Source organism: Rana temporaria, chromosome 1 (assembly GCF_905171775.1).
Source record: "Rana temporaria chromosome 1, aRanTem1.1, whole genome shotgun sequence".
NCBI lineage: Eukaryota > Metazoa > Chordata > Amphibia > Anura > Ranidae > Rana > Rana temporaria.
The window spans coordinates 178,508,946-178,536,210 of NC_053489.1; the positions used below are offsets into that span (position 1 = coordinate 178,508,946).

At 43.0% G+C, this 27,265-nt stretch overlaps 1 protein-coding gene across 1 annotated transcript; it reads left to right on the plus strand.

The window, feature by feature from the left end:
• On the plus strand, nucleotides 1-26,738 carry ARPC3 (actin related protein 2/3 complex subunit 3). The gene is made up of 7 exons (XM_040346699.1): nucleotides 1-119; nucleotides 5,736-5,835; nucleotides 19,391-19,467; nucleotides 21,501-21,569; nucleotides 22,582-22,708; nucleotides 25,730-25,824; nucleotides 26,379-26,738. The coding sequence occupies exons 1-7, from the start codon at nucleotides 114-116 to the stop codon at nucleotides 26,439-26,441; spliced, it is 537 nt and encodes a 178-aa protein (XP_040202633.1). The 5' UTR covers nucleotides 1-113; the 3' UTR covers nucleotides 26,442-26,738.
• Nucleotides 26,739-27,265: the final 527 nt, after the last annotated feature.

The window sequence follows — 27,265 nt, forward strand, 5'->3', positions numbered from 1 at the left end:
TGTGTCGTATCCGGTCACTTCCTGCTTCTGAGGCTCAGGGTGGGACAGCGGAAGTGTCTGAAGAGCATCGTCTACCTGGGAGCTTCTCCTCACCTCACCTACATACCGTCATCATGCCGGTAAGTGACCGGAGGGGAGCAATGATCGGTGCCCGCCTCTGCTATGTCAGTGGCGGCTGGAGGGAGCACGGTACTCCCGGAGATAGATCGTCCAACCAGGAAGTGCCGGGCGAGGCCCATCGGTATTACTAGGGACACTCTATGGGTGTCGGGCCACGTCCTCTCGTGTAATAGATATGTCTCTAATGGTTTCTATTGAGGTGATCTCTGAGGATCTGCTTCCAGAGCAGCCATTGGCTGGTATCAGATGAGTGGCAATGTGATGAAATCTCCAGCACAGGAATCCATCACTGTGTAGATGACATGTCACTTCTAACAATGGTCATAGAGATACAGCAGCATTCAGGCCAGTGACAGAGTGACATCTCCCTGGGTCTGCCTACAGAGGGCGCCGTTTCATAGGGATGCACTGGAATGCTCTCGGGGCTCATTCACAAGTGCGACAAGCCTCTTAAATGTGATCCATGCTCAGATTGCTTTTCAAAGGTGTATCCGATAGGCAGTGTTTTTCAGTTGACAATTTTCCACCCAGCTGCTTTCATAAGCCAGTTGAAAAAATTAACTTTTGTTGAACCGGGTTGGTGCCAACAGGGCCACCCATGGAGCAAATTTTTGGGCAATTTAGCAAAAATCTACCAAAATTGAATGTGTATATGGACTGTCTGCTTTTGTGATCGCACAGAGCTGGCAGAAAGGGGAACCTGATGTTTCAGGCAGGAAATGATTCTCACTGTGTCAGCCTTCTGCTTTCTCTTCATCTTCTCCATATATAGTATTCAGTCCTTAAGGCCCGGTTCACACCAGAATCGCATCGCATGTGTGTTCACACCTATGCGATCCGATTCCTGTCCGAACTGTCAGTTTGCACTGCGGTACGCGAGCTGAAATGGGGGTGTCGTTAAGATATAATGACACTCCCCAGCAGTTCGCATATGGCAGTGTGAGTGTCGGGTGCGATGCGGGAACCCGCAGTGGATTTGTGGCGTTTACATTTTTAACGTAACACAATGTATGTGATTCACAAAGAATGCTTTTACTACATTTTTTGGAGTCCTTTTGAGTGATAAAAGTGCTTTGAGTGAAGAAGATACAGAGCTCTGTAGTGTAAGTTGCCCAATGCTCAGTGCTGCTTCTTTAGCTACCACATGGTGCCATGGGAATTCTTTTGTAATATTAAACAAAGATTATGTACACAAAGTAGATTCAAAAAATGTAAAACATCAGTTTTAAAACATAAAAAGAAACAAAATAAAATTTCAAAGTAAACTGCCTACACAATCTAATTGTACAATCCTCTATAGCTCTACAAACAACTATGTAAATCTAGGGGTAGATCCACGTACCTCCGCTGCGCCCGGCGCAGATGTGAGATACGCTACGCCGCTGTAACTTACCTGGCTTTGGTTTGAATCCTCAATGAATTTGCGCCGAAAGTTACGGCGGCGTAGTGTATCTCTCGCAGCGGATTTCAAATTGGGCGGGTAGGGGGCGTGTTTCATTTAAATGAAGCGCGTCCCCGCACCGAACGAACTGCACATGCGCCGTCCCTAGAATTTCCCGCCGTGCACTGCGCTAAATGACGTAATTGTTTTCTACGTGAACGTAAATGGCGTCCAGCCCCATTCACGGACGGCTTACATATAACATTTTCAAAATTAGACGCGGGAACGACAGCCATACTTAACATTGAGTACACCACCAGATAGCAGCTTTAACTATACGCCAAAAAAAAGCCGAACGGAAACGACGTAAAAAAATGCGACGGCCGCTCGTACGTTCGTGGATCGTCGGAAATAGCTAATTTGCATACTCGACGCGGATTACGACGTGAACGCCACCTAGCGGACGCCGAAAAATTGCATCTAAGATCCGATGGCGTACTAAGGCGTACGCCTGTCGGATCTAACACAGATGCCGTCGTATCTTGTTTTTGGGATACCAAAACAAAGATACGACGCGCAAAATTTGAAATTACGTGGCGTATCAAGAGATACGCCGCGTAATTTTCTTTGAGGATCTGCCCCCTAGTGTCTAGATAATTTAGGTGTCTTTCATGTGGTACTGATATTTGAACATCTGCATTTTTAGACATCATTTCAGATGTTTATGTTGGACGTATTTGCATGTAATCGCATGCGCAAATGTGCACATTTGCACATAATTGTAATCTCCCGTTCTAGCGCCAATGTTGTATTTATACTTGTACTCAAATATGTGTGTATTTATGCATATCTGGGTGTACTGGCACACATTACTGACTGGGAGCGCAGAATATATATATATATATATATATATATATATATCTCTGCGCTCCCACAAATGTACCCGTGAATACACAGCGCTTGTGTACGCTCTCGTGTGTATAGGCACATTGTAATCAATGGGTTGCATTTTAGATTAGTAACAAAGAATGCTATACTGAGCTTTTTCAAGCTGCAGTGTGCAATAGGCCTTAAAACAGAAGTATGGGCTTTTCAAAAACAAACATATTATACTCACCTAGGTGGAGGCAGCGTCAATCTGATGCTGCATCTTTTCCATTCCGTCTCTGCAGTGAGAATTGAGCTATCAAACACTGCCGATCGCTCAGTTCTCCCCTTTGCTCTGATCAGACTGTCAGTCACTGGCTCTATGTGCTATACCCCTCCAGCGCTCACTGGAGAGGGACGGGAGGAGGGGCTGGCTCAGGCTCTTGGTGGATTCTGACCATGCGGTCGGTATCTTTACGCAGCCTGGACTGGCTCTTTGATGACTGCCGAAAGTGGGCTGTAGCTTGCTGATGGCTGAAAACAGGTCACAGGAGTGCAGAACGAATTGCACTTTTGTGAATGTGGAGATTGTGACGTCACTCCACCTCATCTAATCAGAGAAAGTCTTGTGCCCCCCATCTCTCCCTGGTTAGTACGAGATATGCATACCTACATTGGTCTTGTTTGCAGTAAAAAAAAATCATACCTAAACTTAACCTTTAACATAAATTGAACGGATTATTTAAAGCGGAGGTTCTGCCAATTTTTTTTTTTTTTTAAAAAGCCATCGGCTACAAATACTGCAGCTGCTTACTTTAAAAAAATGGACACTTACCTCTCCAACGCGCCCGCAATGTCGTCAGCCGAGGACGAGGAACCGGGAAGTGAAGCGTTGCGGCTTCACTGCCTGGCTCCCTACTGCGCATGCGTGAGTAGCGCGTCGCGCTGTGACTGGTCCCCGCTCTCTCCTGGGAACAGTGTATTTCCCAGGAGACAGCGGGGGGGGGGGGGGGGGCGGTGCGGTGAGGGTAGGGTCGTGTCTGCCGCACTAGTTGTTCCCGGAAGTGGGTGCAGACAGGTATCTGCATCCCCCATGAAAGTTGCCAAATGTGACACCAGAGGGGGGGAGCGTTCCGAAAAGCGGAAGCTCCATTTTTGGGTGGAGCTTCGCTTTTTAGTCGGTGTTCACATGTATAGTTGTTGGCAAATGTAAAATTAGTTTGCACATGCTAGATTGTAAGCTGCATGGCCAACTTTGGGGGCATTGTTCTTCTATGTAAACGTGTTTTTGTTTCTGAAAGCTCTGCGCTGCAAACTACTGCACCAGAAAAAGCTGGACGCCTTGGAAACATCCATACCTGTTCATAGCCTGTACATGCTTACATAAAAAAAAAAAAAAAATAGAAATATATATACATAGATGGAGATATATATATATATATATATATATATATATATATATATATATATATATATATATATATATATATATATATATATATATAATGTGTGTGTGTGTGTATATATATATATATATATATATATATATATATACACACACACAGTGCCTTGCGAAAGTATTCGGCCCCCTTGAACTTTGCGACCTTTTGCCACATTTCAGGCTTCAAACATAAAGATATAAAACTGTAATTTTTTTGGAAGAATCAACAACAAGTGGGACACAATCATGAAGTGGAACGAAATTTATTGGATATTTCAAACTTTTTTTAAAAACTGAAAAATTGGGCGTGCAATATTATTCAGCCCCTTTACTTTCAGTGCAGCAAACTCTCTCCAGAAGTTCAGTGAGGATCTCTGAATGATCCAATGTTGACCTAAATGACTAATGATGATAAATAGAATCCACCTGTGTGTAATCAAGTCTCTGTATAAATGCACCTGCACTGTGATAGTCTCAGAGGTCCGTTTAAAACGCAGAGAGCATCATGAAGAACAAGGAACACACCAGGCAGGTCCGAGATACTGTTGTGTAGAAGTTTAAAGCCGGATTTGGATACAAAAAGATTTCCAGAGCTTTAAACATCCCAAGGAGCACTGTGCAAGCGATAATATTGAAATTGAAGGAGTATCAGACCACTGCAAATCTACGAAGACCTGGCTGTCCATCTAAACTTTCAGCTCATACAAGGAGAAGACTGATCAGAGATGCAGCCAAGAGGCCCATGATCACTCTGGATGAACTGCAGAGATCTACAGCTGAGGTGGGAGACTCTGTCCATAGGACAACAATCGGTTGTATACTGCACAAATCTGGCATTATTGGAAGAGTGGCAAGAAGAAAGCCATTTGCTAAAGATATCCATAAAAAGTGTTGTTTAAAGTTTGCCACAAGCCACCTGGGAGACACACCAAACATGTGGAAGAAGGTGCTCTGGTCAGATGAAACCAAAATCGAACTTTTCGGCAACAATGCAAAACGTTATGTTTGGCGTAAAAGCAACACAGCTCATCACCCTGAACACACCATCCCCACTGTGAAACATGGTGGTGGCAGCATCATGGTTTGGGCCTGCTTTTCTTCAGCAGGGACAGGGAAGATGGTTAAAATTGATGGGAAGATGGATGGAGCCAAATACAGGACCATTCTGGAAGAAAACCTGATGGTGTCTGCAAAAGACCTGAGACTGGGACGGAGATTTGTCTTCCAACAAGACAATGATCCAAAACATAAAGCAAAATCTACAATGGAAGGGTTCACAAATAAACATATCCAGGTGTTAGAATGGCCAAGTCAAAGTCCAGACCTGAATCCAATCGAGAATCTGTGGAAAGAACTGAAAACTGCTGTTCATAAACGCTCTCCATCCAACCTCGCTGAGCGCGAGCTGTTTTGCAAGGAGGAATGGGCAAAAATGTCAGTCTCTCGATGTGCAAAACTGATAGAGACATACCCCAAGCGACTTACAGCTGTAATCGCAGCAAAAGGTGGCGCTACAAAGTATTCACTTAAGGGGGCTAAATAATTTTGCACGCCCAATTTTTCAGTTTTTTATTTGTTAAAAAAGTTTTAAATATTCAATAAATTTCGTTCCACTTCATGATTGTGTCCCACTTGTTGATTCTTCAAAAAAATTACAGTTTTATATCTTTATGTTTTGAAGCCTGAAATGTGGCAAAAGGTCGCAAAGTTCAAGGGGGTCGAATATTTTCGCAAGGCACTGTGTGTATGTGTGTGTGTGTGTGTGTGTGTGTGTGTGTCTGTATATGTGTATGTATATGTGTATATATATATATATATATATATATATATATATATATATATATATATATATATATATATATATATATATATGCACTAGTGGACAGGGACTTCTTAAATGTTTTATGTCATTTCTATTTGTTACAGGCTTATCATTCCACATTAATGGATTCTGACATCAAGCTAACAGGAAACATGGCATTACTGCCAATTAGGAGCCAGTTTAAAGGACCCGCCCCTAGAGAAAGTAAGTACTGTATTTTTGAGCATTTCAAATATTTCCTTCACATTCCTGCTCCACTACTGTTTCAAGTCTCAGCTTGCTTACTATGTAGTTTTTTTTCCCTCTTTAACCAGTTCCCGACCACCGCATGTACATATACGTCCACAATATGGCACGTACAGGCACATGGGCGTATAGGTACGTCCCCGCCTTACCTCGGTTCGGGGGTCCGATCGGGACCCCCTCCGGTACATGCGGCGGCCGGGAACGGTGTACGGGAGGTCCGGGAGGAGGGGGCGGCTATTGGTTTCCAGCCGTCCCCTCTCGATCTCCCTCGGCGAATCGGATTGCAGCAGAGCCCTCCCTGCCTGTGTAACTGTAAACACAGGCAGGGAGGAAGTGACGTTTTCTCCCCTCTGGCGGTCTTTTCGTTTGATTCCAGAGGAGAGAAGACGTCAGTACTGTGAGTTGCACCAACAGCACACTGACACAGCACACATAGGCACATAACCCCCCCCGATCACCCCCCCAGCACCCCCAGATCACCCCCTGTCACAGTGTCACTGATTGCAGTGATCATTTATTTTCTGATCACTGCTTTTAGTGTCAGTGTGACAGAAAAAAGTGTCAGGGCAGTTAGGTTTAGGCCCCTTTAGGTCCAGGGTAGCCCCCTACCCCCCCCCCAATAAAGGTTTAACCCCTGATTGCCCCTAAAGTTAACCCTTTCACCCCTATTGCCAGTGTCACTAAGCGATCGGTTTCTGATCGCTGTATTAGTGTCACTGTTGCCGCTAGGCAGTTAGTTTTTTTTGAGGTTCGCCGCCAGGTTTATATAGCGTTAGGTACCCCCATAAATAAAGGTTTTAACCCCTGATTGCCCCTAGAGTTAACCCTTTCACCCCTATTGCCAGTGTCACTAAGCGATCGGTTTCTGATCGCTGTATTAGTGTCACTGTTGCCGCTAGGCAGTTAGTTTTTTTTGAGGTTCGCCGCCAGGTTTATATAGCGTTAGGTACCCCCATAAATAAAGGTTTTAACCCCTGATTGCCCCTAGAGTTAACCCTTTCACCCCTATTGCCAGTGTCACTAAGCGATCGGTTTCTGATCGCTGTATTAGTGTCACTGTTGCCGCTAGGCAGTTAGTTTTTTTTTGAGGTTCGCCGCCAGGTTTATATAGCGTTAGGTACCCCCATAAATAAAGGTTTTAACCCCTGATTGCCCCTAGAGTTAACCCTTTCACCACTGATCACTGTATAAGTGTCACTGGTGACGTGGTTAGCCAGTTAGTTATTTAGTTATTTTAGGTTCGCCACCAGGTTTTTAGAAAGCGTTAGGTACCCCCATATATTACCGAATAAAGGTTTTAACCCCCTGATTGCCCCCTAGTTAACCCTTTCACCAGTGATCACCGTATAAGTGTTACGGTTGACGCTGGTTGGTTAGTTTGCTGTTTATAGCATCAGAGCACCCGCCGTATATAACCCAATAGGTTTAACCCCCTGATCACCCGGCGGGTGATATAAATTTAATTTTAGCGCCAGTCAGGGTCTGCGTCACCCCAGGCAGCGTTAGGTTAGAGCCAGTACCGCTTACACCCACTCGCTAAGCATACACCCCCCTTAGTGGTATAGGATCTGAACGGATCGATACCTGATCTGATCAGATCTATACTAGCGTACCCAGCAGTTTAGGGTACCCAAAAACGCATTGTTAGCGGAATCAGCCCAGATACCCGCTAGCACCTGCGTTTTCCCCCTCTGCCCAGCCCAACCCACCCAAGTGCAGTATCGATCGATCACTGTCACTTACAAAACACAAGACACATAACTGCAGCGTTCGCAGAGACAGGCCTGATCCCTGCGATCGCTTACAGTTTTTTTTGAAGCGTTTTCTACATTTGCTTTTCTATAGTCAGGTGCTTTTTTTACCTGTGAATCCTTACCATTGTACCACTAAATTTAGAGTCCAAAATGGCAAACCGAAGGTACAATGATAAGCAGGCCTTGGAGTTCATGTGCATGTCAGATAGTGAAGAGGAGGAGGTCACGCATCTGACAGATTCTGGCTCAGAATATGAACCCATTTACGACAGCGGCTCCATGTCAGATAGCTCGCACGACGAAGTTGAGGTCCCTGCTAAGGCCAGGCGTACCCGATCCCATTCTGATGTTGTTGAGCAGCAAGAACCGCAGGACCCTCGTATGGAGCAGAGATCCAGTACTAGCGCCGCTATTCCTTCTGGTGAATTGGCAAGCACCAGCGGCCTAGTACACCCTGGTCGTTTATCCAGCACTGCAGTAACACTTGGTGACGTGGCGAGTCCCATAAGTGCAGTTGAAGCTGGCGATGTGGCAAGCACAAGTAGTGTCCCGCTGCCACCAAGAAAAAGACAGAGACAGGCCCGTCGTGCCCATAGTGCCCTTCCTGTAGAATTTGCCTATCCTGATTGGGTCCCCACCACTTCTACAGCACCTGTACTTCCCCCATTCACTGGCCAACCCGGTATTCAGGTGGATACAGCGAACTTTATGTCACTTGATTTTTATTCGCTGTATTTCACGGAAGATCTCTATAGATCTATTGTGGACCAGACTAATTTATATGCTGGTACTTACATCGCCGCTAACCCCCAGTCTCGCCTTGCCAAAGAATGGAAACCTCTCGAGGTTTCCGAATTTAAGACCTTTCTGGGCCTTACCCTCAACATGGGCATACACAAATTTCCGTCATTGCGGATGTATTGGTCCACACATCCCATTGACCATATGTACATTTTCTCTGCTCACATGGCCAGGAGACGATACGAGGCGATCCTGCGGTTCCTGCATTTCAGTGACAATGCACTTTGTCGTCCACGTGGAGACCCTGAATTTGACCGGCTCTACAAAATTCGGCCCCTCGTAAACCATTTCAACGAACGTTTTGCAGCCTTGTTTAATCCCCAGCAGGTTGTATGCGTTGATGAGTCCCTGATTAAATTTGCTGGCCGCTTGTCTTTCAAACAGTTCCTTCCCAGCAAGCGTGCCAGATACGGGGTCAAGCTCTATAAGCTCTGTGACAGGGCCACAGGCTACACATGGAGCTTTAGGGTTTACGAGGGAAAAGATAGTCAGGTAGAGCCGGAAGGATGCCCAGATTACATGGGGAGTGCTGGCAAGATTGTTTGGGACTTGGTGTCACCCTTATTCGGAAAGGGGTACCATTTGTATGTGGACAATTTTTACAGCAGCGTGCCACTTTTTAGCCACTTATTTGATCAACAGATTGGAGCATGTGGCACCGTGCGACCTAATCGCCGGGGCTTCCCCCAGCGGCTTGTAGATGCCCGTGTTAGGCCGGGGGCGAGAGCCTGCTGCAGATGTAAAAATTTGCTAGCTGTGAAGTGGCGGGACAATAGGAATGTTTTCGTTCTTACCACCCTTCACGCAGACACGACAGTCCAAATTCGTACGGCGACTGGTGTTGTGGAGAAACCCCTCTGTGTCCACGAATATAACCTTAATATGGGAGGGGTGGACCTCAACGACCAGTTGATGGCGCCGTATCATATTGCCCGTAAGACGAGACGCTGGTACAAAAAAGTGTCTCTACATTTATTTCAATTGGCTCTACTGAATGCTCATGTCGTATACAGAGCTTCAGGACGGAATGAATCCTTCCTTCAATTCCAGAGGGATATCATCACAGAACTCCTGTATCCAGGCGGTATTGTACCTCACCATCTCCTACCAAATGCAGTAAGCCGACTGCATGAGAGGCATTTTTCTTATGTCCTCCCGAGTACCCCTACCCAACGAGCCCCCCAAAGAAAATGTCGTGTCTGTACCAAGCGCGGATTTAGGCGTGACACCCGTTATTTTTGTCCCAAATGTCCTGGCAATCCTGGTCTTTGTATTGGTGAATGTTTTGAACGCTTCCACACACACGTTAATTATTAGTGTAGGGTGAAACATTTCACAGGCTAGGCACACTCACACAGGGTCTCCCAAGATGCCATCGCATTTTGAGAGACCCAAACCTGGAACCGAAAAGTTGAAGTTACAGTTCACAGTTACAAAAAAAAGTGTTAAAAAAAAAAAAAAAAAAAGTAAAAAATAAAAACACACAAAAAAATATAAAATAAAAAAACCAAAAATAGTTGTCGTTTTATTGTTCTCTCCCTCTCTATTCTCTCTCTATTGTTCTGCTCTTTTTTACTGTATTCTATTCTGCAAAGTTTTATTGTTGTTATGTTTTTTCATGCTTGCTTTTCAGGTATGTAATTTATTTTACTGTTTTCAGGTACGCCATTCAGCTGTTGCGCGGACTTATTTATCTTGACAGCAACAGCGTTTGCTCCCACGATATATAAAGCCGCGACTCCAGTGCTGTAGGAGGTGATTTCACCACCACAGTTAAAAAAAAGAGCATATATGCCGAAGCATGCGGGCAGCAGGGGCGGAGGAGCGATTTTGCTCCTAATGCCGCGTACATACGGTTGACATTCCTACGGAGGCTTTCCCGTGGAAAAGTCTGACCATGTGTACACGGCATAGAAAAGTCCGACCGTGTGTACGCGGCATAGAAAAGTCCGACCGTACGCGGCATAACTTTTTTGCGGGAGGATGCCCCCATGCTTTGGCATATATATATATTTTAGGCACAGGTTGCGTTAAAAAATGTTTTATTTTTTACTATGTTTTTTTATAGGTATTTGCTTTGCAGGTATGGTATGATCTTACTGTTATACTGGAATGTTACTTTGTTTTAATGTTAACCATCATTTGCTTAGCAGGTACGCCATTCAGTTGCAGTGCGGATTTATTTAGCGTGACAGCAACAGCGTTTGCTCCCACGATATATAAAGCCGCGACTCCAATGCTGTAGGAGGTGATTTCACCACTACAGTTCAAAAAAGAGCATATATGCCGGAGCATGGGGGCATTAGGGGCGGAGGAGCGATTTTGCTCCTAATGCCGCGTACATACGGTTGACATTCCTACGGAGGCTTTCCTGTGGAAAAGTCTGACCATGTGTACACGGCATAGAAAAGTCCGACCGTGTGTACGCGGCATAGAAAAGTCCGACCGTACGCGGCATAACTTTTTTGCGGGAGGATGCCCCCATGCTTCGGCATATATAAATGGTGCATGTATGCCCATCATTAGAAGTGGGTGGATGAAGGGAGGTATTCTAATGGTGGGCATACCCACCGATCAATCTTTTTTTTGTTCAGCCAACAGACTGCATGAAAAAAAAAAAGATTACAATACATGTCCAACAAGAACCATCAACGTACTGGTATGTTGCAGGACTTTGAATGGTTATACCAGAATGATGCCTGCGGGTTTAGGCATCATCTTGGTATCATTCTTTTCAGCCAGCGGTCGGCTTTCATGTAAAAGCAGTCCTAGCGGCTAATTAGCCTCTAGACTGCTTTTACATTCAGTGGGAGGGAATGTCCCCCCCCCCAGATATAAACGGCGCCATTGAGAATATGGGAAAGCATTTTATCATACCGATCTTGGTGTGGTCAGATGCTTTGAGGGCAGAGGAAAGATCTAGGGTCTAATAGACCCCATTTAAAAAAAAAAAAGAGTACCTGTCACTAACTATTGCTATCATAAGGGATATTTACATTCCCTGAGATAACAATAAAAATGGTAAAAAAATAAATAAATGGAAGGAACAGTTAACAAATAAAATAAAAAAAGCGAAATAAATATATAAAAAAATAAAAAAATAAAAAAAAGCATCCCTGTCCCCCCCTGCTCTTGCGCAAAGACGAACGCAAGCGTCGGTCTGGAGTCATATGTAAACAGCAATTGCACCATGCATGTGAGGTATCACCGCGAAGGGCAGATCGAGGGCAGTCATTTAGCATAGCAGTAGACCTACTCTGTAAATCTAATGTGGTAACCTGTAAAGGCTTTTAAAGGCTTTTAAAAATGTATGTAGTTTGTCGCCACTGCGCGTTTGTGCGCAATTTTAAAGTATGTCGTGTTTGGTATCCATGTACTCGGCCTAAGATCATAATTTTTATTTCATCAATAATTTGGGCAATATAGTGTGTTTTAGTGCTTTAAAATAAAAAAAAGTGTATTTTTTCCCCAAAAAATGCGTTTGAAAAAACGCTGCGCAAATACTGTGTGGAAATTTTTTTTGCAACACCTACCATTTTAATCTGTAGGGCCTTTGCTTTAAAAAAATATATAATGTTTGGGGGTTCAACTTTACTTTCTTGCAAAAAAATAATATGTTTTTATGTAAACAAACAGTGTCAGAAAGGGCTTTTTCTTCAAGTGGTTAGAAGAGTGGGTGATGTGTGACATAAGCTTCTAATTGTTGTGCATAAAATGCCAGGACAATTGAAAACCCCCCCAAATGACCCCATTTTGGAAAGTAGACACCCCAAGCTATTTGCTGAGAGGCATCTTAAGTCCATGGAATATTTTAGATTTTGACCCAAGTTGCGGGAAATATAAATATATATATATATATATATTTTTTTTTGCGCAAAGTTGTCACTAAATGATATATTGCTCAAACATGCCATGGGCATATGTGGAATTACACCCCAAAATGCATTCTGCTGCTTCTCCTGAGTACGGGGATACCACATGTGTGAGACTTTTTGGGAGCCTAGCCGCGTACGGGACCCCAAAAACCAATCACCGCCTTCAGGCTTTCTAAGGGTGTAAATTTTTGATTTCACTCCTCACTACCTATCACAGTTTCGAAGGCCATAAAATGCCAAAATAGCACAAAAAAACCCCAAATGACCCCATTTTGGAAAGAAGACACCCCAAGGAAACTGCTGAGAGGCATGTTGAGTCCATTGATTTTTTTTTTTTTTTGTCCAAAGTGATTGAATAATGAGAAAAAAAAAAAAAAAAAAGAAAAATGTGTCACTAAATGATATATTGCTCACACATGCCATGGTTATATGTGGAGTTGCACCCTAAAATACATTCTGCTGCTTCTCCTGAGTACGGGGATACCACATGTTTGGGACTTTTTGGGAGCCTAGCCGCGTACGGGACCCCGAAAACCAAGCACCGCCTTCAGCATTTCTAAGGGCGCAAATTTTTGATTTCACTCCTCACTACCTATCACAGTTTCGAAGGCCATAAAATGCCAAAATAGCACAAAAAACCCCCAAATGACCCCATTTTGGAAAGTAGACACCCCAAGCTATTTGCTGAGAGGCATGTTGAGTCCATGGAATATTTAATTTTTTTGCCCCAAGTGATTGAATCATGACCAAAAAAAATTAAAATAAAAAAATGTACAAAACATTGTCACTAAATGATATATTTCTCACACATGCCATGGTTATATGTGGAATTGCACCCCAAAATACATTCTGCTACTTCTCCTGAGTACGGGGATACCACATGTGTGGGACTTTTTGGGAGCCTAGCCGCGTATGAGACCCCGAAAACCAAGCACCGCCTTCAAGATTTCTAAGGACATAAATTTTTGATTTCACTCACACAAATCTTGAAGGCAGTGCTTGGTTTTCGGGGCCCCGTACGCGGCTAGGCTCCCAAAAAGTCCCACACATGTGGTATCCCCGTACTCAGGAGAAGCAGCAGAATGTATTTTGGGGTGCAATTCCACATATAACCGTGGCATGTGTGAGAAATATATCATTTAGTGACAACGTTTTGTATTTTTTTTTTTTTGGTCATTATTCAGTGACTTGGGGCAAAAAAATTAAATATTCCATGGACTCAACATGCCTCTCAGCAAATAGCTTGGGGTGTCTACTTTCCAAAATGGGGTCATTTGGGGGGGTTTTGTGCTGTTTTGGCATTTTATTGCCTTCGAAACTGTGATAGGTAGTGAGGAGTGAAATCAAAAATTTATGCCCTTAGAAATCCTGAAGGCGGTGATTGGTTTTCGGGGTCCCGTACGCGGCTAGGCTCCCAAAAAGTCCCACACATGTGGTATCCCCGTACTCAGGAGAAGCAGCAGAATGTATTTTGGGGTGCAATTCCACATATAACCGTGGCATGTGTGAGAAATATATCATTTAGTGACAACGTTTTGTATTTTTTTTTTTTTGGTCATTATTCAGTGACTTGGGGCAAAAAAATTAAATATTCCATGGACTCAACATGCCTCTCAGCAAATAGCTTGGGGTGTCTACTTTCCAAAATGGGGTCATTTGGGGGGGTTTTGTGCTGTTTTGGCATTTTATTGCCTTCGAAACTGTGATAGGTAGTGAGGAGTGAAATCAAAAATTTATGCCCTTAGAAATCCTGAAGGCGGTGATTGGTTTTCGGGGTCCCGTACGCGGCTAGGCTCCCAAAAAGTCCCACACATGTGGTATCCCCGTACTCAGGAGAAGCAGCAGAATGTATTTTGGGGTGCAATTCCACATATGCCCATGGCATATGTGAGAAATATATCATTTAGTGACAACTTTGTGCAAAAAAAAATCAGTTTGTCATATTCCCGCAACTTGTGTCAAAATATAAAATATTCCATGGACTCGACATGCCTCTCAGCAAATAGCTTAGGGTGTCTACTTTCCAAAATGGGGTCATTTGGTTTTTTTTTTTTGCTATTTTGGCATTTTATGGCCTTCGAAACCTTGATAGGTAGTGAGGAGTGAAATCAAAAATTTGTGCCCTTAGAAATGCTGAAGGCGGTGCTTGGGTTTTGGGGCCCCGTATGCGGCTAGGCTCCCAAAAAGTCCCACACATGTGGTATCCCCGTACTCAGGAGAAGCAGCAGAATGTATTTTGGGGTGCAATTCCACATATAACCATGGCATGTGTGAGAAATATATCATTTAGTGACAACTTTTTGTAAACATTTTTTTTTTTTTTTTTTTTCGTCATTATTCAATCACTTGGGACAAAAAAATTAAATATTCAATGGACTCAACATGCCTCTCAGCAGTTTCCTTGGGGTGTCTACTTTCCAAAATGGGGTCATTTGGGGGGGTTTTGTACTGCCTTGCCATTTTAGCACCTCAAGAAATGAGATAGGCAGTCATAAAATAAAAGCTGTGTAAATTCCAGAAAATGTACCCTAGTTTGTAGACGCTATAACTTTTGCGAAAACCAATAAATATACGCTTATTGCGATTTTTTTTACTAAAGACATGTGGCTGAATACATTTTGGCCTAAATGTTTGACTAAAATTTAGTTTATTCGATTTTTTTTACTTTTTGTTATAAGAAAAATCATTTTTTTTCAAAATTTACGGTCTTTTTGCGTTTATATCGCAAAAAATAAAAATCGCAGAGGCGATCAAATACCATCAAAATAAAGCTCTATTTGTGGGAAGAAAAGGACGCAAGTTTCGTTTCGGTACAACATTGCATGACCGCGCAATTACCAGTTAAAGCAGCGCATTGCCAAATTGTAAAAACACCTCTGGTCTTTAGACAGCGTATTGGTCCGGAGCTTAAGTGGTTAAATAGGAGGAATAGACTGTGGTTCCTTTCCATGCATGTGTTTTGCTCTTACCAATGTTATCAGCAGTGTGACTATTATTTCAGCTCCTTATTGCAGAAATTATGAATCAAATCTTGTCTATCATAATGAATATTATATTTCACAGAAGGGTGTGGATATTGGCTACATAGAAAGTTCTGTATGATATATCTCGGAATCCTACTAGATGCATAGATTATACTGTATAATATATTCCTTAATCCTGCTGGCTACATATAATATATGCTATATTGTCAAATGTATTGGGACGCCTGACTTTACACACACACACATGAATTTTAAAGCTTTTTTTTTTGTGTGTGTTTTAAATAACAAACATGTCATACTTTCCTGCTCTGTGCATGGGTTTTGCAAAGAGTGACCCCAAGCCTCCTTTTCTGGGGTCCCCCTGTGGTGTTCCTGGCTCCTCCTCTTTTCAAGTGCCCCCACTGAGAGCTGCTTTCCATGCGGGCGCGCTCGCGAGTCCTGCTGCTGCGTCCATTGACACAGACAGTAGGACTCTGCCTCGCTCTCGCCAATGGCTCCTGCTGCTATCAATTTATCCATTGAAGACCCGAGACCTCGGCTGGAGCTGCCGTGCTCGTCCCTGTTTTTGGAACGATCAGGCTCGGGTAAGAAAAAGGGGAGGTTTGGGGGTGGGGGGGGTTCTGCAGCACAAAAGGTTTTTCACCTTAATGCATAGAATCCAGTAAGGTTAAAAACCGTGAGGGTTTACAACCCCTTTAATGACATCCCAGTCTTAGTCCGTAGGGTTCAATATTGAGTTGGCCCACCCTTTGCAGATATAACAGCTTCAACTCTTCTAGGGAGGCTGTCCACATGTTTAGGAGACTATGGGAATGTTTGACCATCCTTCCAGAAGTGCCTGTGTGAGAGGTCAGGCACTGATGCTGGATGAGGCGGCCTGGCTTTCAGTCTTATTCATCCCAAAGATGTTCTATCGGGTTGAGGTCAGGACTCTGTGCAGGCCATTCAAGTCCCTCCATCCCAAACGTGCTCATCTATGTCTTTATGGACCTTGCTTTGTGCGCTGGTGTTCAGTCATGTTGGAAGAGGAAGGGGCCATCTCCAAACTGCACCCACAAAGTTGGGTGCATGAAATTGTTCAAAATGTTTTGGTATGCTGATGCCTTAAGAGTTCCCTTCAATGGAACTAAGGGGCCAAGCCCAACCCCTGAGAAGGACCACACATCGTAACACCCCCTCCACCAAATTATTTGGATCAGTGCACAAAGCAAGGTCCATAAAGACACATAGATGAGCGAGTTTGGGGTGGAGGAACTTGACTGGCCTACACAGAGTCCTGACCTAGAGCTGCACGATTCTGGCCAAAATGAGAATCACTATTTATTTATTTTTTTGCTTAGAATAAAGATCACGATTCTCTCGGTGTAAAATCTTTCACATTATACAAAAAAAAATTTGGGCTAACTTTACTGGTTAGTTTTTTTTTTTTTTTTTATTCATTAAAGTAATTTTTTCCTAAAAGAATGGCATTTGACAGACCGCTGCGCAAATGCAGTGTGACATAAAATATTGTAACAACCACCATTTTATTCTCTAGGGTCTCTACTAAAAAAAAATATTTAAATAATGTTTGGGGGTTCTAAGTAATTTTCTAGCAAAAAAAAATTGAAACCAACAAATGTCAGAAAAAGGTTTAGGCCCAGATTCTCAAAGGAGATACGATGGTGTATCTCCAGATACGCCGTCGTATCTCTGAGTCTGGCCTGTCGTATCTATGCGCCTGATTCTTAGAATCAGTTACGCATAGATTTGTATTAGATCCGACCGGCGTAAGTCTCTTACGCCGTCGGATCTTAACTGCATATTTACGCTGGCCGCTAGGAGCGTGTACGCTGATTTACGCCTTGAAATATGTAAATCGGCTAGATATACGCAAATTCACGAACGTACGCCCGGCCGACGCAGTACAGATACGCCATTTACGTTGGGCTTTTCCCGGCGTAAAGTTACCCCTGCTATATGAGGCGTACATACGGCGTGCAATGTTAAGTATGGCCGTCGTTCCCGCGTCAAAATTTTAATTTGCACGTAATTTACGTTCACGTCGAAACCAATACGTCCTTGCGGCATACTTTGGAGCAATGCACACTGGGATATGTCCACGGACGGCACATGTTATTTACATAAAACATGCCCCCCTGTTCCACATTTGAATTAGGCGGGCTTACGCCGGCCGATTTACGGTACGCCGCCGCAACTTACGGAGCAAGTGCTTTGACAATACTGCACTTGCCCGTCTAAGTTGCGAAGGGGTAGTGCAAATAGGATACGTTACGCCCGACTCTAGATACGCCGCTGTACGAGAATCTGGGCCTTAGTGTTTAAGACCCCTTTCACACTGGTGATGCCCATAGCGTCTGCTGTAAAAAGCTGCCATTTTGGCTGCTAGTGGGGCGCCTTTAACCCCTGCTAGCGACCGAGAAAGGGTTAAAACCTCGGGCTTTCACACTGGAGACAATAGAGCAGCAGTTTAAGGGTGGATTGCAGGCTCTATTTTTAAGGCTATATCGCCTGCAAAACGCCCTCAGCGTGAAAGGGGTCTTCGTGGTTAAACTTTCCTCATTTACACAGAAGTGTATTCCTTTGATATAAAGGACAAATTGTTACAATGTTTAGATTTGGTTCCACTGCTAAAGAATGTTGTGATACTTGGCAGACTGCCCGGATTTTTTATTTCTTTCATTTTGGCTTCAGCAGAGCAGAGAGAATTCTCTGCATAGAAAGATTGGGAAATACTTTGTCAAGATCGCAACAGGGAAAAAAATCGCAATAACGATTCTTGACGATTGAGCTCTATCCTGACCTCAACCTGATGGAACACCTTTGGGAATGAATTAGAGTGGAGACTGCGAGCCAGGCCTTCTCGTCCAATATCAGTGCCTGACCTCAGAAATGCTCTTCTGGAAGAATAGTCAAACATTCCTATAGACACACTCCTAAACCTTGTGGACAGTTTTTCCAGAGGAGTTGAAGCTGTTATAGCTGTGAAGGGTGGTGAACTCAATATTGAACCTTACGGACCATGGGCCAGATTCACAGCTGAAATACGCCGGCGTATCTACAAATTTGCCGCGTCGTATCTTTAGTTTGAATCCTCAAACCAAGATACGACTGCTTCTGGCTTCGATCCGACAGGCGTACGGCTTCGTACGCCTTCGGATCGTAGGTGTAATACTTTGGCGCACGCTGGGTGGAGTTTGCGTCGTTTTCCGCGTCGGGTATGCTAATTAGCTGTTTACGGCGATCCACGAAGGTACGCGCGTTCGTCGCATTCTCTTACGTCGTCGCTAGTCGGCTTTTCCCGGCGTATAGTTACGGCTGCTATTTCTTGGCTTATATCTAGACTTGCCATGTTAAAGTATGGCCGTCGTTCCCGCGTCGAATTTACATATTTTTTTTTGCGTAAGTCGTCCGTGAATAGGAAAGGACGTAACGCACGTCGCCGTTCAAAAAATTACGTCGGTGCGACGTCATTTCGCGCAAAGCACAGCGGGAAATTTCAAAACGGAGCATGCGCAGTACGTTCAGCATGGGAACGCGCCTAATTTAAGTGATACACGCCCCATTTGAATTAGGCGGGCTTGCGCCGGACGGATTTACACTACGCCGCCGCAAGTTTACAGGCAAGTGCTTTGTGAATCAAGCACTTGCATGTAAAACTTGCGGCGGTGTAACGTAAATGTGATACGTTACGCCGCCGCGGATTTACGCAATTCTACCTGAATCTGGCCCTAAGACGTCATTAAAGTTCACATTGGCGTCCCAATACTTTTGACAATTTAGTGTATCTGATTCCTGCTAGCTCTATAGACAGTTCTTTACGATAGATCTCTGAATCCTGCTAGTGGCATAGAAATCTCTGTATAACATATTCCTGAGTCCTGTTAGCTACATGACAAGTTCTATATCGCATAAGTATGAACCATGATAGCAGATGTTATCTATGTATCAATGTTTGATTTAGCAACATAAAAAGTATTTTTAATACCCATCAGTGAAAATGGATATATATTATTTTTCTTTTGTTGTATGACCATTTATTTTATTTATTTTTTAATTAAAGATTACATTTTATTAATACTCTGTTTTCTGTTTTTAGCCAAGGACAATGATATAATTGACGAAGCTATTTATTATTTCAAGGCAAATGTTTTCTTCAAAAATTATGAAATAAAGGTAAGGTATTTGAAGGATTGACATAACATTTTAAGAAATGTCTTGGGTTATCTTTTAATTATCTGTGGGTCAGTTCACCAACTTCCTGGATCTTTGGCTACCCATTTTTCACACCATAAAAAGAGTGCTTTCTTTTATTTCTTCTAATCCCCTTGTAGTCTATATAATTATTCGGAGACAGTGGGATCTATTTGTAGTTGTATGGCTCTTGTGCAGGTCTGAAAACTTGAGCAAGGGATGAAGTGGTCAACCATTTGTCAAAATTCTTACCATAGCTCTTCTCTGAACTTCTAGTCTTCACAGGAAAGTGTTAACAGTGGACAGTGAACTAGGGCTGCAACTAACGATTATTTTCATAATCGATTAGTTGGCCGATTATTGTTTCGATTAATCGGATAATGGCCCTAAAAATAAAATAAATAGCAGTTTTACATTTTTTTTAGGCAATTTGTTGGGCAGATTACAAAACACAAATTACCGCAAAAAAACATCACATGCTTTTCTGCAGCTTCTCCATTGAAGTATATTGAAAAAAAAATAGCATCGTTTTGCATTAAAAAGTCCTTGCCCTTTCCAAATACGCAGCAGCTGAAAAAAAATCATGGATGTGAACGTGTCCCATAGGAAAACATGTAAATGAACTGTATTGTGTTTCTGCAAAAAGCACCAAAAAAACAGAGGTGTGACCCCGGCCTGAGATGTTTAGTAACATAATGGGGTTAAAAAAACAAGAGCAAAAAATCGCTACTGTAAGGGGTTAATTTTTTACTGTGGGACGGTGAAAGTAATATTTACAGTAGCGATTTGCTTTTTTGTACTATAAAGGGATAATTTTAGTTTTTTTTAACCCCATTATGTTACTGGCCGATTAATCGATTATGAAAATTTTAATCGATTAATTTCATAATCGATTCGTTTTCTATTAATCGATTTGTTGTTTCGGCCCTACAGTGAACTCTCCAGCTAACCTATTAGTTTGCAGAAGGGAGAAGTAGGGCTGTGTTTTTATTGATGCACACAGTATAGGGAGACAACTCCAGTCCATGCATACAAGGGTGACTCCATATAATGCTGCTATTAAAAATATATATATATATTAACTTTTTTGCTATAATAAATATCCCTAATTTTTTTTTTTTTTTTTTTTAAACAAATGTATTTTCCTTAAATTTATCCCGATATGTATTCTTCTACATGTTTTTGTTAAAAAAAAAAAAATCGTAATAAGCGTATATTGATTGTTTTTTTTTTTTTTTTTATTAGTAGTGGCGGTGATCTGCCATTTTTATCGGAACTGCGACATTGGGGCGGATGGATCAGACAATTTTGACACTATTTTGGGTCCATTGACACTTATACAGTGATCAGAGCTAAAAATAGCCACTGATTACTGTATAAAGGTCATTGGCAGGTTAGGGGTAAATGCTAGGGGGCCATCAAGGGGATAAATGTGTGTCCTAGGGAGTGATTCTAACTGGGGGGATGGGACTGACCGGTGGAGGAGACCGATTGTTGTTCCTAAGCATTAGGAACCACAGATCAGTCTCCTCACCCCTGACAGAACGGAGATCTGTCTGTTTACATTGACAGACCTATGTTCTGTCTGTCTCGGGAGCGATCACGGCTGCCAGGCGCCTGCCACAGTATAACTGCGGTGGCTGGTTCTCAAGTGATTAAGGGGAGTTGACTCAGCTCTCCACTTCAGTACACTGAATTTTACATTTTTGGTGGACTGATCCTTTAATAAAAATACTAGGACACTAGTTCCTGCTTCTGTCCCATATTGATCTTAGGAATTTGGGGAGGGACTTTGAGAGTTGGGCTTCTTAGTGTTATATGATTGGCAGATGTATGAGCCAGGTGACATATACAGCCTGCAGAGCATTGCCGACACTGGCCAGCACACACCAGTCTTCTCAGATCTAGCACTTTGCATGACATGTTCCGTGTTCTCACAAAATATCTCATGTGTTTTATCTCAAAGTCACAGATATGCTTTTTAAATCCATGTTATGACTTTTTTTTTTTTTCAGAATGAAGCTGACCGAACATTAATATATATCACTCTGTACATTTCTGAATGCTTAAAAAAGTTACAAAAGGTGAGGAGTATATATAGACACAAAACACCTACTAACTAGCATAATCCTAATAAATTTAATATAAGCTAAGACAGCCCTCAAATTTTCCATTCGCCGTCTCGCATTTTGCGAGTGGAAAATGGTTTCTGGCGAGCGTGGGGTGGGCCCAAGCACTGCCAGTAGGCGGGGTTGAATGGGAGCTGTTCTCCCAGCGATTGCCCCCGGGGGAAGAGAGAGTGGAGGAAGAGGCCAGCTGGCCGGATCGCAGAGCGGGGATTGCCCTCTGTAACAGCTTGCATTAGAATTGCCCTGCCTGAGGACCCGGCGCTTGTGACAGACAGAACACATCCCAGCATTGGACCGGCGTTCTGTCTGTCACAGGCGCCGGGTCAGGAGACAAGGCTGTGTGTGACCTTGAGCGGGAGGTAATTCTAATGCAAGCTGTTACACTAGCGGGCAATCCCAGCTCTGTGATTCGCCACCCTCTCTCTCTTTCTCTGCACAGGTGAGGCTGCAATGATTGGCACAGGTGAGGCTGCATGGGTGGGGCAACTGGTGGCAAGTAACCCTTAGGCTGCATTCACACCTAGGCGTATTGTCACCTGTAGCGCGACGCTATTGCAGCCTGCAATACGCTGGAGGGGTGATTTTACATTGTCGGCTATGAAGATGGTTCACATCTCCACGCCGAAACGCCTGAAGCTCAAAACAAGTCCCGGACCTTTTTTTCAGGCGGCTTTCGGCCAAAGCCGACTATGTTGATCACCCCTCCTGTGTATGTTACCGCAGCGTATTTTACCGCGTTTTGTTGCGGCAAATCGTGGGACAAAATGCCGCAATTTGTTGCGGCAAATCGCGGTAAAATACGCCGCGTTCAGGTGTGACGCAGCCTTAAGGCTGGGCTAGTAGCTCAGGACTTGAAATTTTGAGCCCTGCCCTAAGACATTAATTAGAAGATTCCGTTCGATAACGAGTACAGACTGAAACTCACTAGCCATTTGTTTTTTTTGTTGTTTTATTCTTTTGGAATCAGTGCACTTCTAAAGGCCAAGGAGAAAAGGAAATGTACACCCTGGGAATTACAAATTTCCCTATCCCAGGAGAACCAGGGTTCCCTCTTAATGCCATGTACATAAAGCCTTCCAACAAGCAGGAGGATGGTAAGTCTGTGCTCATGGTGATATGTTTAGTATCAGATCTTGTAGAATGAAACTGACTGATGAGTAATAAAGCTGAAGTTCAGGATATAAAAAAAAAAAAACCTTTGCAGCAGGACCCCCTGTATCAAAAAGGTTCAATGTTTATTAAAGGGGGTTGTAAAGGTACAATTTTATTTTATTTTTTCCCTAAATATCTTCCTTTACCTTAGTGCAGTCCTCCTTCACTTACCTCATCCTTTCATTTTGCTTTTAAATGTCCTTATTTCTTCTGAGAAATCCTCACTTCCTGTTCTTCTGTAACTCCACACAGTAATGCGAGGCTTTCTTCCTGGTGTGGAGTGTCATGCTCGCCCCCTCCCTTGGACTACAGGAGAGTCAGGACACTCTCTACGTTGCAGATAGAGAAAGGAGCTGTAGTCCAAGGGAGGGGGCGAGCACGACACTCCACAGCTATTTAGGAAAAAAAATTGTAGCTTTACAACCCCTTTAAGTTTAGAAGTGGAGAAATAAAATATAGTAGGTACCTTATTCCTAGCTCTGGCAGGCTTCCGATGCTTTCTTCTACTTTCCAATATGGTGGTGGTGGCCAGTCCCACAGTGTGGAGGGAGGAGTAAGGTAAGTGGGGCTTTAAAGGAAGAATATACCAATTCTCATAATCAATTCTGAAAATGATAATTTTCTGTCTGGCATTCTGACCCAATGGCTTTAATACTTTGAGCCACTGATCTGGAACAAGTGTGCACATCATCATGCTGACTTCATGTGCACAATGCTTGCCGTAGCTCAGTGACTGACAAGGTCATCTAGCCAGAGGCAGGCAGCTATTTTATTAAAAGAAATTTAAGATTTGTCAGCAATGGCAACTTGTGAATTTCTCAGCATTGAAATGCGACAGTGTGAGCCACACAGATTATGCAGTACAACAAGAGTTATCACAATGCAGATTATCTGGCAGCATCAGTATTTATAAGGAATGATCCTTATTTATCAGCATGTTGGAACACAAAAAGTCATCCTCCAACTGAATAATAAGAGAATGTGGCTGCTGTGGGGCAGCACAGGCAGCTCTTCTTGTAGATTGGTGATAAGTAAGGAATTTATTCTAATATCTAAAATCCCAAAACTCTAATCGGGTCAATCTCTAATGCCCTGTACACACGATTGGTTTGTCTGATGAAAAAGGACTGATGGACCGTTTTCATCGGACGAACCAATAGTGTGTGGGCCCCATCAGTTTTTTTCCCATCGCTGAAAAAAAATAGAACCTGTTTTAAAATTTTCGTATGGTTAAAAAACCGATGGGAAAAAAAAAACGATCGTCTGTGGGGAAATCCATAGGTCAAAAATACACGCATGCTCAGAATCAAGTCGACGCATGCTCGGAAGCATTGAACTTAATTTTTCTCAGCACGTCGTTGTGTTTTACGTCACCGCGTTGGACAGGATCTGATTTTTAACCGATGGTGTGTAGGCAAGACTGATGAAAGTCAGCTTCATCGGATATCTGATGAAAAAAATCCATCGGTCCGTATTCATCAGACAAACCGATCGTGTGTACAGGGCATAAGGGGTCCATTTTTAAAGGATTTGCTATACGATTTTCACAGTGAACGTTTGGTGCACATCTGTATTGTATAGCATTTCGCTATAAATTTCAAAGAAGGTTCGCCCTATGACAGCTGATGGGCCAGTCTTGTTTGATTTTTAACGTCATGGGCGACTCTTGTTTGTAAATAAAATCTCTGTTATGCGGTTTAGAGCCGGTTCACACAGGGGCGGCACGACTTCGGGGGTGACTCGGCCAGGCGACATGAAGACGACATCTAAGGCGACTTGCAAAATGACTTCTGTATAGAAGTCAATGCAGGTCGCCCCCAAAGTCGTACAAGAACCTTTTTCTAAGTCGGAACGACTTGCGTCGCTCCTATTAGAACGGTTCTATTCACTAGAATGGGACGCGACTTGTCAGGCGGCTGCGTCGCCTGACTAGTCGCCCCAGTGTGAACCGGGTCTTACTGATTTTGTTTGACTTTAAGTGTGACAAGTTATTCTTTTTTGAAATCTCTCAATTATTGTTGTATGCTGATGGGCAGATGTTGTGTGTTTGTTTTTTGTTTTTGTTTTTTTTAATTGGAGTGCCTTTTGTTGCATGTAAGGGCTCATGGGGCCGTACATAATAACGTTCAGGGTATATATCCATGCAAAAATTCCACACATGCGTAAGGCTAAAAAACCTTGTCTGCAAATGTGTTTTTATGCCTGCACGCATGCATACGTTTATGCAAGTACTGGCTCATACCTGCATACAGATGTGTACAGCTTGGGGAAGTGCTCCTGAACATTACTTTGCACTGCCCCTACGAGGCCATGTGCATTGAAAAGTTGTATGTTTATGCTCTGTATAATAAGCCAATTGGGTGAATATTCTTTGAAGATAAAGCTGATTGCTTTAATGCAGGGCTGGCAAGCTGTCGATCACAGGTAGGTGACGAGTATCCCTTCCTTGCCGACCCATGGAATCTGGACAGAAGTGGTGCCATTTACTGGAACTGATCCCCTGTATTTTCCTCCTGCAGCCGCTAAAAGTCTCTCCTTCTCTGCTCCCCCCCCTCCCACTGGCATTCAGAAGCTACAGGAGGAAAATACAGGGGATCAGTCCCCTGTTCCCACTTCTGCTGCCCAGGCCCCTGTGTGCTCCAGCAAACATACGCTGTGTAAATCGCAAATAACATTTAGTTCTTTATTTTGTTCCACTGCAAACGTGTATGGATTAAAGTGTCCATGTAGTTTTCAATATAAATGTGATCTTTGCTATATCCCCAATATGCATCCTAAGGGTGGTCTGCTTAATAAAAATGTTTTATTTATCACTGATCTAAACATACGCAGAAGTGATTACAGTATTAAGACAAATCTGATATAATTATACAGTATTAAGAGATTACAGTATTTTTCTTGTCCCTACAACACATACCAGCTTGTTTATTTCAATGTGGTCTTATTGTTCGCTGTTCCTCCAGAGATGATGCGGGCCTATTTGCAGCAGCTGAGGCAGGAGACAGGCCTGAGGCTGTGTGAAAAAGTGTTTGACCCTCAGACAGACAAGCCCAGCAAGGTAAACCAACTAGTTCTACTTTCTGCAATGATTTTGAAGTTTTATACCAATGCAGGTGTTTGTAAAGGGAAATAACTACAGGTAAAATGACTTGCTTTAGTTCAAATGGTCTGACGGCTGCGAAGCCCCTTGCCAGCATCTTCTCCCCGGCGTCTTCTGGGTTTGAGTCTTCAACAGTCTGGGCTTACAACACTCCTAAGCATTCACAGGAGTGCAGTCATCCCAGCACACAGGCAGTGCGCCAGAATGTAAACTGAGCTGTGCATGTGCAGTTCTGTTTAAATTCTAAATAAGATTGCTAACAGGCAGGTAAGTGTATTTTATGAAAGGCCCTGCCTGTGAATTAATTTTTTACTTCCACTTTTAGATAATCTGGGTTCGCTGCAGAAGTACATTTTTAGTGTTGATTCTACATTAAACCATAAGTTTGTTTATACATGTTTAGTAACACGGGTAATATGCCAGTTATAATAATTCACCACATGACTCAGCATGTCTAGTCTTGAATATCTCCATCCAGAAATTCTTATATTGTTCTGCTTTCTTTGTTTTAGTGGTGGATGTGCTTTGTGAAGAGACAGTTCATGAACAAATCCCTGTCTGGACCTGGGCAGTAAAATTATGGGATGCGAGGAGCGGAGCAGTGTAACTGTGTTCAGACTGAGCTAAAATGTTCCATTTTGAAATGAGCTTTTATACTGTTTGTAATATAAATGACCACAGCCAAACCAAGAAAAAAAATCTGGTGTGTGGAACAATATTGAATGTTAAGCTGGCGCTTAATAAAAGTGAAAATTTGTTTCTGGAATAAATTTTGTTTGGTGGGTTTTGTGCTTTGCCTGTAACTCCACTGGTTGGAGAAATCATCGTTCCACATCTTCTCCTGTATGCTAATAAATAACATGTTATCCTGACACTGTTTGGTCTCTTGAGAAATCGTCCATCTGATGGCCAAAGATAAAGGACTTGGTTTGTGAATTCTATACGAGCAATAATAAAAAATAATAATTACAAAAATAAGTGCCATTCCATCATCATTGTTCCATTGATTAAAAAAACAATAATAAATATATATATATTATACATACATACATACATACATACATACATACATACATACATAAGCACTAATAGTGAAACTAAAAAGAGAAGGGTTGCTGCACCTGAAATTAGTGAAAAACTAATAAGGAATGATGATGTGATAAAGGGCTCTCCCAATACAATCGCTGAAAGTGCAGAGTGATCTAAGCAAATAATATGTATACGTTTATAACCTTGTTTAACCGCGGCACGACTATTTGCGTCGACAGAATGGCACGTCCAGGCAGATTGGCGTACAGGTACATACCTTTGAATCTGCCACTCGCGAGTGCGGCCGCGGGTCCTGGAAACTCGATGTTCCCGGGAGTCCCACAATTGCGGTCGGTAAGAGCAGAACAGG

Excerpts from the sequence above, each read along its gene's own strand:
- ARPC3 (XM_040346699.1), top strand. Across the intron at positions 21,570-22,581 it reads GCTTAAAAAAGTTACAAAAG|TGCACTTCTAAAGGCCAAGG; the intron begins GTGAGGAGTATA and ends TTTTGGAATCAG. Across the intron at positions 22,709-25,729 it reads TTCCAACAAGCAGGAGGATG|AGATGATGCGGGCCTATTTG; the intron begins GTAAGTCTGTGC and ends CTGTTCCTCCAG.